The sequence below is a fragment of the Bison bison genome, unplaced genomic scaffold (assembly GCF_000754665.1).
Source record: "Bison bison bison isolate TAMUID 2011002044 unplaced genomic scaffold, Bison_UMD1.0 scf7180017864118, whole genome shotgun sequence".
Lineage (NCBI taxonomy): Eukaryota > Metazoa > Chordata > Mammalia > Artiodactyla > Bovidae > Bison > Bison bison.
In genome coordinates this window covers 4,246,789-4,258,186 of record NW_011494690.1, presented here as the reverse complement: position 1 = coordinate 4,258,186, position 11,398 = coordinate 4,246,789, and the positions used below count along the sequence as shown (strand labels likewise).

At 40.0% G+C, this 11,398-nt stretch overlaps 1 protein-coding gene across 7 annotated transcripts in view; it reads right to left on the bottom strand.

Annotated features, from left to right (window-relative positions):
* The window catches only part of CEP152 (centrosomal protein 152kDa), a 102,217-nt gene that overhangs the window by 63,385 nt on the left and 27,434 nt on the right, over nt 1-11,398 (bottom strand). For all 7 annotated transcript variants that reach the window (XM_010839529.1, XM_010839531.1, XM_010839532.1 and 4 more), the window contains exons 9-12: nt 8,981-9,181; nt 2,840-2,987; nt 1,625-1,716; nt 733-896 (exon numbers count right to left, since the gene is read on the bottom strand). In XM_010839529.1, the coding sequence (XP_010837831.1) occupies nt 733-896; nt 1,625-1,716; nt 2,840-2,987; nt 8,981-9,181 (605 nt within the window). The remainder of the gene's footprint in view (nt 1-732; nt 897-1,624; nt 1,717-2,839; nt 2,988-8,980; nt 9,182-11,398) is intronic.

Sequence of the window (11,398 nt, the reverse complement as noted above, 5' to 3'; positions counted from 1 at the left end):
AAGCATAAAAGACAGAATCCCTATTTTAAAAGTAAGGTCACAGGGACTTCCCTGGTGGTCCAGTGGTTAAGAATCCACCTGGTAATGCAGGGGACATGGGTTCGATCCCTGATCAGGGAGGATTCCACACGCTGCAGGGCAACTGAGCCTGGGCACCGCAAATACTCAAGCCCGTGTGCCCTACAGCGCCATGCTTCACAACGAGAAGCCACCACAGTGAGCAGCCCATGCGCTGCAACCAGAGAGCAGCCCCAAACGCCACAGCTAGAGAAAGCCTGTGCACAGCAACGAAGACCCAGCGTAGCCATAAATAAATAAATAAGGTCACAATAGGGCTCCTAGGGAAAATCAGTGCTCATTTTCTCATATACCATTGACAAATGGCTGCTTTCAACACAGTTTTAACATAATAAAAATAATATGCTCTTGCCTTAATAAAACAGATACATAATTTAAGTAGTAGAATTTAACTTGTATATTTTAACTAAATTATTTTTACCTTACTGGAACTGACGTGCCTATTGGTATTAAGACAGTATAATGGCAACTCTTGAGGTTTCTGTTCATTTTGATTTCTGACATTGGCAGTTCATTAGAAGTTGCTAAAATAAACTGTCCTGCACTAAGGAACCCCTGGGCAGTTGATCATTTCATGCTTGGTGCCGCTTGCTTATTATGCACCATCAATATTATTAATGTGAATTCTTCTATAGTAAAGTATTTTCTCCATACCTCTTAACTTTGGATTTTTTCCAGTTGACTTTCTTAATACCCAAATCAACATACGATTCAGTTAGTTCTATATTTAATTCTCCTTCTGAGTCACTTGGAAGTATTCCTAGTTTTGCAGCAGATTCATAGAGAGAAATTTCATCTTTTAGTTCTTTTAATTCTTCCTAAAACACAAAATAATTGAAAGCCATTTTCATTTTTTATAAGAAGGAATCGGTCATTCTTTCTATTCTTCAAAGTTCATTTTAATGATCAACAGAAGGCAGAAATGCTACTTCAAATACACGTTTTGGCATACGTTAAAAATGTAAAGGCCAGCATATATCAAGGTTTTCAGGTAAACTGAATGAACAAATAAAGTGAATGAGAAAGCAGATGTAAACACCTCTCTCACATCTCCCTCACTGACATTCCATCCTCCACAAAAAGCCTCCCTTGAGCTGAGAAGCTGGTGGCAGTGCATGTTGACTAAGAGTAGTGGACAGAGGAGACTGGTTTAGTCTGCCAGTGGTGAAAAGGCACAAAATACTATACATCTTTCCAGGGAGGGGATACTGAACTCTTCCTCCAGGGGAAACATAACTGGTACTGGAGGAGGATGTGAGAAGACTGCAGTTGAACTGTAGGTTTCCCACACCTGTAGATAAACCTAACTCTGGGACACTCCCCAAGATGAAAGGACGTGCCATGTGAAGAAAGGGATGGGTCCCTTGCTCCACAGGTGGGCAGACCTGGCTACCCAGCTGTGTGGGTAAGGTTATGAATGACTCCTGTGGGCTGGATTGGAGATGGTCCAGCCACCATATACAGAGAAATCCAAGGTTCAGAAAGGTGAGGTAACCATTGCCTAATTCAGTTACCCAGAAAGTCTCTTCCTAGTGGCAACACTCACCTGCAAAGCCTTGCTCATGTTTTCACTCATAGCGAGTGCCTTTTGTGCTTGCTGCAGCTGGAGCTGGAGCTGAGCCACCTCCTGTACTGAGCCTGTGGGAGAAAGAACCACAGAATACGTCAGATGTAAAGGAACAAACTGCCTATGATATACAGAAGAACTTGCATCCACCAAGGCTATAGCCGGTGGGACTCAGAAAGCATATGTGTGGTGCTGACATTTTCAAGATTTAGTACGGCTGCCCAAAGGCCCTCGAGAAGTTGAAGACATGGGCTATTGTGACCTTGCCATGTCTTTAATTAAACCAGCCATGTCTACAGACCTTAACACTCCACAAGTCCTTTAATAGGAGCAGAACATTCTAGCTCACAGATCGCCAAAGTGAAAATTCTTTAGAACCCATTTCTACCTTCCAATAAGAAAACCACATCTTGCTGCCTTTAGCTTCTTTCTGAGTGCTTTTATTTCCACCACTCCCACCTCTACAGATATAAGAGGCGAACTAGGATTGTACCCTTGAAACTCCAGTAACCTAATATTTTAAATGGTTTAAAGGTTCCCACTTAAAAAGGACGTTATTGGGTTTCTTCAGAAGAAAATGAGCATCTAAGAAATGGTTAAGCAAAGTAATGATGGAGTATTAGGCAACTAAAGAAAATCATATTTTCAAAGCCTTTAATGGCAACCAAAAAAGGTTCAGTAAGTAATGCCATGTGGAACAAAGGATACAAAACTGAAATGACCTAAATGGAGTATGATGCGAATTTTGTCCCCACCAAAACACACACATACACACAGACATTTAGACAGACTTCAACTTTTGAATAACCCATTCTTCAAACATTGTACCTGTCGTCTAAATTATTCAATTTTTGCACATTCAGCTTTGATTTGTTTTAAAATGTACTAGGTACAGAAGCAGGGAACTGTCTATACATGTTCATTTGTGAACAACATTAACAGTTGTCTCTGCATAGTAGGATTATTGGCTATTTTTATTTTCTACTTTATACTTGTCTGGATTTCCCCAACTGTCTAATGGAAAATACACCACATCTTCATAGACATACAGCAGTAACAATGTTCAGAAAAATTGTCACTGATGAACTTTTCTGGTTTTTTTCTGGATTTTTATAGTAATTCATGGATCCTACTATGCCCACTCCACATTTTCTCCTAGCCTTCTGGGGAGCCAGCACCCACACAGACACCCACCTGAGTGCAGCAGGTTGGCGCACTGCTTCTGACTCTCCTCCAGGCTTCTCGTCAATCTGTTAATGATCTCAGTCTTCTCTAATCTGGTTGCCTCTTGATTCCTTTCCAATTGTTTAACCTGATCTTTCAAATGACAGCAGATATCTTCCTAAACAGAAAAAGCATCCAAGAAGTCCTCTTCATAATCAGTTATTGTATATTAAACTAACAATTATGACCTTACATCTTTGGATTTTAAGTCAAATATAAAATCATTACCTGACAGGATCACCTCTTTTCCAAGGTCAAGTGCACAAGTTTGAGTCAGGAGAACAAACTGGTCAGTTACCGACTGCTCAGTCTGTTTTTCATTTAGGTTGAATTTGAATCTGATGGCTTCTAAAGTCTCTCTCTGCTCTATATACCTAAGACACTGTTATTATAAAACTGGATTTTATTCAAGCCAAAGGAAATGTATTACATCCCTATTTGCATTTTACACTCTCAGTATAATTGTGTGTACACACTAGGCAAACCACCTTGAACCACGGACTCTGTGTCCCAAGTCAGCAAGGATACAGACAGAACACATGGAAACTCACTCTATTCTGAATAGCCAAAAAGTAGCTCTCCCTCTTCTGAACTGGTTTTAAACCTGATCTGTTTCTCTCATGTTTTTCCATCTTTTATATGTCTTTTTTCTCTTAACAGTCTCTTTGAAGGTGCCTATATAGTGCCTTATACATAGTGAATGCTACAAAAAACATTTGAAAAATGACAAAGAAAAACAGGATAAATGTGTGCACGTGTGTAATTACATGGGGATATATAGAGAATCTAGAACAGGTATATAATATATTCAAATGTCTACAAAAAGAAACTGTGTTTGGAAGTAATAAGCCATGGGAATCCCAAAGCCAGGCAGAAGAAATCATCATCTCTCTCATTCAAGAAGTGTGACACAGGCTGAATTCCAGGCAAATAGCAGAGCATGTGAGAGGCACAGAAGTAAATCAAGGTAAATGGCTGAAGTTACCTGAAAAAGCCCGAAGAAAATAAATAGTAAGAGGCATATCAAGAAAGGACTTTGAGACAGAGAGAAGGCATTTGGGGACTGATTTTACTGTAATCTAAAGCCTAATAATGTCTTGCGGTAACAAATAGAAAATACATCACCTCATAGGGATAATAACATTCTCCTTAAGCAGAGCAAAGAGACTCTGAAGATCCCTCTGTTAGCTTAAAAATTCACGAGCATTTTGTATTCTATTTCATAATGTGTCATGTTTGCTTTAAAGTTTTTCTACCAAATTTTTGAGCAAAATGAAGCTTCTGGAACCTGGTCCATGTTTATTCAACAGTGCAAACCTCTTGGCACACTGCTGCTGATTCCCAGGCCAGTTTGGTTCTCAAGCACCAGAGTAACACGGCAAACACAACGAATGAGCTAATATTCATGACAATGTGAATGTGTGAGCAAGAAGAGGTGGGGAGACAACTCACATGTATGTGCTGGGGAGGTCACAATAGCTTTTACAAGAAACTGAGAACTGGCCCAAAAGAGTTCAAGAAAAGGTAATTATGAAAACTATTATAGTGAAGAGCCAGACCATGGAAATAATTTGACTATATGCCACAATCTAATTAAGAGTCCCCCAGGCGGCCTGGTGGTTAGGATTCTGGGCTTTCACTGCCAAGACTCTGGTTCAATCCCTGGTCAGGGACCTAAGATCCCCAAAAGCACATGGCAGAATGCAGGGGGCACAGTGGGGGTCTTAGGCAACAATCAACTAAGCCATGCTGTTTTCTGTTGACAAGTTCAGGAAAACAGATTATACTCATAAAACTATGCAGTTTAAACACCAAGAAACAAAACAAAAATAAATGGTTCTATCTTTTCAGCAATTAGCTTGAGTAAGAACACTCAGTTCAAGATTGATAGAGGCAGATGTCTTTGAATACTGAATGAGACAACTGCAGTGATAGAGATAATAGCTGAACCTACAAGATGAAAGAAAATTGAACAGACTTGTAGTGCACAAAGGAAAAAAATTAGAATTAAGCCACATGCACACAGGTCTGCTGGAGTCTCTCAGTCAATAGAAAGCGCTTAAATACATATAAAAGATTAGAAGATAGATCAGCTAAAGGTCGTAACATAGAAACTAAAGTCCATGACTTCAACAGAAGCTGAAGATTTCAAGAAGACCAGAATGAAGAAAGACTTAAACCACTGAGGAGCTAATCAGAGATGTCAACCGGTATCAGGAAAAAGTAGACGTCAGCTCGGACACCTGAAAAGAGATCTTAGGATATGACACTTCTGTGAATGGAAGAGAAAGGAGACACCTGGGAGGAAAGCACCTCAGAGATACCATGCTATAAGCATTCTGTCAGTGAAGGAACATTATGAGCTGCAAGAGCTCACTTCTTCTCATCGTCTTTGTCTCACACACACACACACACACACACAAAACCCAAGAGTAATTCAGCCAAAATAACAAGAACTGCTACATGTTGAGTGTGTGTACAATCCTTTCTACCAGAAAAGCTGATGACTTAAAGAAAATATTAAATTAGTAATACAATTTTACATGCCATGTATTTCTCAAAATACATGAGTTACACAAAAATTAAAACACATATAAACACGATTATACGATGGATTGCTACTCCTCCCATCATGTGGAATTAGGTAGCTTCTGCATTGAGTTTTGTCCTTCAAAATAGATTTAAATCTATGTAAACTTTGTTTACATCCTGATGTTTAGATGTTTCAGTAAAAGTTTGCTGAACAAATGAAATATGATTATTTTACAAGTATAACCTTTCCCTCCAAGAGCAAGTTTTTCACAAAGCAGTGATTTTCAAATTTTTGCAAGGGGGAGGTCTGAACCTCTTGAAAAATCTGAATAAGCTCATGGGTCTTCTCAAAGAAAACTGCATATCCTGACACCCAAGAGAAAATCACACTCACAATTTCAGAGATTCATGAGCCCCCTGGAGCCTAGTCAGGACTGCTTTAGGAGATGCCAGGTTAACAATCTCTGTCACTCACAAATCATACAATGTATGATCATCTACTCAGGTAACACTGGCATGTACTCAGGTACACAGTTTTGTGACTATGTGAGAGCCACTGAGAACCCAGACATTCGCAAACATGTTCATCTGCTACATCGTTCATCTGCTACATCAACTAGTTATTTCCATGCTACTCTTTTTCAAGAGTTGTTTTATTCTTCTTTGTAACCTGCTGAGTGGAGTGGAGCAGGAAAAGGCTTATCAAAAAGGGAAAGAGTTTGCTCCTCTTCAATAACTTTTATATTAAAAAAAAAAAAAAAAGAGGACAAGGGGCGGTATGTATGTATGGTTACCAGTTATGGTAAGAAAATCTAAATTGCCCGTCTCCTTAGAACACACTCATGCACCTTCCTGATTACAGGCAGCCAACTCCCTGGCTCTTGGCTGATCTTTACAGCACCTTTTCCAATTAGGACTCTCAGCTTGGATTCTGAGATAATATGAACTGACCTTTTATTAAAAATACTGCTGAGCCAAATGATAGCAAATGGACAGCATGAAAGGGATACCAAAAAAAAAAAAAAAAGCATTCCCAGAAAGAAAAAAACACTAGGCACTTTGGAATCACCACTTTGCAAAGCAGTTATGGAACAATACGCAGAAGCGAACATCAGCGCTATGCTCTGCTCCGTTTTAAATAAAAGAAAAAAGGAAAGTCACTGACAGAATGTAACAGTAGACAAGACCTTACTCAACACCCTCACTGTATGGTTCAGGGATCCGAAGCCCAGGCAGCACAGAATGAAGACTCTGTGCTGTGTTCTAGTCTAGGATTCTTCGGCTGAGGGGTTGGAAGAGGAGAGAAAAGTGAATGGAACAAGTACAGGGGTTGAAACACACTAGGAACTGCTCCCAGGCTGCCCCTGTGTAAGTCTGCCTAAGTCAGTAGGAGAGACCCCCAAACCAACGTGGAAAAGCCACTGATACCGACTCCTCTCATCATCTGAGGAGGCACCACTCTCCACAGCAGCTTTCACACTGCCACCCAAACAGAGCCATGCTTAATAAAACCATATCTCAAATTCTATGTTTTAATATTACAGAAAGTAGACTTTAATAAATTTTCTTTTTTTACCTTTTTTTCTAGACTTTAATAATTTGTCAAAGTCTTTGTCCTTCCCCACCCTCTGCTTATCCTTCACACTGATCAAATTCACAGTATTTTTCTACATAAAAAGAATCTTTAAAAAATCTATATGGGAAAATAAATCCAATAAAAATTCACATAAACATGTATAAAAGTAAAATAAAATGAAACGACAGACAAACAATTATTATTGCCAATAATGCAGTGCAGTTTTATAGTACTCTACCTAAATCGTGGAAAAATTTAGAGAACCTCACATTTTAATATTCTTCTCTTCTTTCCTTGGGTTAAATTAATTCTGAAATTACACTGAGAAAGACAATCCCTGAAATTTTATTCATTCAACTGATTATCTGGGGTTTTGGAGCACAAGGAAACCCACTACCTGGGTTACATTTTATTCCTTTTGGGGCAAAGCTAAAATAAAAACTGTGAAATATGCTCAACTTTCATATCTAAATGATTTCAGATCAGAATCTCTTTCTTATTTATTACAGTAGTCTCAAAGTCAACTCTTCTCCCAAGAATCATTTCTAGCAAATATTTACTGACAAGTTAATAACCAAACACTGGGAAACCCATGAAAGGTCTTCTCCTGGTTAATCTCAGGACAACCACTCAATTTCAGGCCAGCTCCCAGAACACTCCTTCTTTTCAGTTTGGAATCTTCTAAGACATAATAAACCGTGGAAAATTCTGAAAGAGATGGGAATGCCAGAGTACCTGACCTGCCTCTTGAGAAACCTATATGCAGGTCAGGAAGCAACAGTTAGAACTGGACATGGAACAACAGACTGGTTCCAAATAGGAAAAGGAGTATGTCAAGGCTGTATATTGTCACCCTGTTTATTCAACTTATATGCAGAGTACATCATGAGAAATGCTGGGCTGGAGGAAGCACAAGCTGGAATCAAGATTGCCGGGAGAAATATCAATAACCTCAAATATGCAGATGACACCACCCTTTATGGCAGAAAGTGAAGAAGAACTAAAGAGCCTCTTGATGAAAGTGAAAGAGGAGAGTGAAAAAGTTGGCTTAAAGCTCAACATTCAGAAAACTAAGATCATGGCATCTGGTCCCATCACTTCATGGGAAGTAGATGGGGAAACAGTGGGAACAGAGTCAGACTTTATTTTGTGGGGCTCCAAAATCACTGCAGATGGTGACTGCAGCCATGAAATTAAGACGCTTACTCCTTGGAAGGGAAGTTATGACCAACCTAGACAGCATATTCAAAAGCAGAGACATTACTTTGCCAACAAAGGTCCATCTAGTCAAGGCTATGGTTTTTCCAGTGGTCATGTATGGATGTGAGAGTTGGACTGTGAAGAAAGCTGAGTGCCAACGAATTGATGCTTTTGAACTGTGGTTTTGGAAAAGACTCTTGAAAGTCCCTTGGACTGCAAGGAGATCCAACCAGTCCATTCTAAAGGAGATCAGCCCTGGGTGTTCATTGGAAGGACTGATGCTAAAGCTGAAACTCCATTACTTTGGCCACCTCATGCAAAGAGTTGACTCATTGGAAAAGACTCTGATGCTGGGAGGGATTGGGGGCAGGAGGAGAAGGGGATGACAGAGGATGAGATGGCTGGATGGCATCACCGACTCGATGGACATGAGTTTGGGTAAACTCTGGGAGCTGGTGATGGACAGGGAGGCCTGGTGTGCTGCAATTCATGGGGTTGCAAAGAGTTGGACATGACTGAGCGACTGAACTGAACTGAAGACATATAAACAATATGCATAAATATTCGACAAATGAAGAAGCAGTAATATGAGAACTGAGAAAGCACTAACCAGTCCTACCAGAGGAAGGATTTCCAAAAGTATGCCCTCGGGGCATATACATAGATAAAACTCTTCGGGCTTTTAAATTTTACTCATACTCAAATATCTACTGCAAACACCCAGCATTTCTATATGATGAACTGCAAGATGTCAGTCACGGCTTTACTTGTTTATAATAGTTGCTATTTGAAATCATTCCAACCTGTTCCTTCAGTGCAGTAAGGGTAGCATCCAACTTCCTCTGTAAGAACAGCACTTGCTCCTCATACTTCTTTGTGAGGCCCATCACGATGCTCTCATGCTGCTCCCTCGTGCGCTGAAGCGATTCCGAATGATGCAGGTCCAACAGCTGCTGCTTCAGGCTGTCCATGGCCATCTCAGTAGTTCTGGACTTTTTAATCATCTAGAAAATACACACAGGATACACATTTACAGTATTCTGACTGGGCTATCTTCATGAATTTTAATTCTAAAACTCAACCATGCTTAACTAAATGAAAGCAGGGGCTTCCCTGGTGGCTCAGTAGTAAAGAACCCACCGCCAATGAAGGAGACACAAGAGACGTGGGGTTCAGCCTCTGAGTCGGGAAGATCCCCTGGAGCAGGAAATGGCAACCCACTCCAGCATTCTTGCTTGGAGAATCCCATGGACAGAGGAGCCTGCAGGCTATACAGTCCATGGGGTTGCAAAGAGTCAGACATGACTGAGCGACTAAACGACAGGAACAAGAACAAAGAGAAGAAAGGTCTCCCCACGGTGGCTCTAGTTCCCTAGCTGGGATCCACCAGGCCCCTGGTTGCTAGAACTATTATTCACAGAGAAAAAGAATCTGGACATGTCTGAGGAAAGCGAGAGAAGATTTTGCACGACATAATGGCAATGTGGGTTCCAAGCAAGGAATCTGCTGCTTCTACACCCATCTCAATGCTGTTTGCATCACTCTGTGCTCCAAGTGTTGGAGGGAAGTCCAATTGTTAGGTCATGGAAAAATGACAACATTTTTTTTAATTTTTAAATTTATTTATTTTTTAATTGAAAGATAATTGCTTTACAGAATTGCGTTGGTTCCTGCCAAAAAGCAAAATGAATCAGACATGAGGGGTGGGATGGGGAGGGAGGCAGAAGGGAGGTTAAAGACAACTGCTGCTGGAAAGACTGATGAAACTTCTCAGTGGTCATGTACTAAAAAGGAGGCTTTTTAAACTGTAACTATATGGCTGTGGAGAAGTAATTGTGCAGCAGGTTTACTGACAACTCCCACAAGATACCCATGTTCTAATTCTTGAAACCTGTGAATACGTTCTGTCACATGACAATGGGAAATTAAGGTTGTGACTGGATTAAAGTTGCTAACCAGATGACCTCAAATAAGGAGACTGTCCTGGATTACCAGGGTGGACCCACTGCATCCAGAAGGGTCCTTTAATGAGCAAAACTGAGGCAAAAAAAGTCAGAATTGTGACTGCTAGCTCTGAAAATGGAAATGGACCATACACCAAGGAATGCAGGGGGCCTCCAGAAGCTGGAAAAAGCAAAAAAGGGGATTCTCCCCCAGCTCTCCAGAAAGCAAAACAGCTCTACCAACACCTTGATTTTAGCCCAATGAGAGCCATGTCAGACTTCTGACTTTCTGTCTGTAAGGTGATAAATTTGTGCTGTTTTAAGCCACTAAGCCTGTGGGGATCTGTTAAAGCAGCAATAGAAAATTAATGTACTTGGTGGTTCTGTTGCTTTTTAAAATTTATTTAATTTTAATTTTTAATTTAATTTTATACTGTGTTATTTTTTATAAATGCAAGTTCTAACTTATAAAAAGATTACTAAAAGATTATGCAGATTATGACATAAAAGCAACTCTTTAATAACTATCATTTTTCAAAAAATTTTAAATAATGATAGTCTATATTACACATAAGAATGAAAAATTTCAAATGAGGTCGCTTCTTCATTCTTTTCCAGAGATTGCCTATTTATCCCAATACCACTTAAACTACTTAAGACATTCATCATTTGTTCAGTAAATGATGTGGACACTTTGTGCCAGGCAGGGTTCCAAGCACTTAAGGACAGGATGACAAGACAGCCAAGGCCTAAAGTCTTATTACTTTCTGGTGAAAACGGACAGACAATAATAAGTAAACAGATGAGATAATTTCAGACGGTTTTAAAACAGAGTGATAAAATACGGCACAATAGAGGGGAGTGAGAATGAGAAGCAATAGGCTACTTTAGAGTCCTCTCTGTTTTTAGCTAAGAACTGATGGCTGAGAAAGAACCAGACATGAGACAACATTGTTTAAACTCTTCCATCCTCGGAACTAGCCACAAATCTCATCTAGAACCAAGTCACTTTTGTTCGTAACCACCAAAACAGCATTACTTACATGAATCATTCACTGCCAGGCGTGGCTACCAAAGACTTGTGACTATTTCCCATGATCAAATGGCCACCATTCTCATTAATCAAAGAATGTGCCACCACTTCAAAGACTAGTCTGTTGGGGTCAAAAAATTCAGTTTCTGATGCTTTGTCAGTAACCGGCTTTGTAATCCTGGAAAAGTAATGTGACCTCGCCAAGACTTGGTTAACCATCCATAAAATGGTAAACACCATGCTTC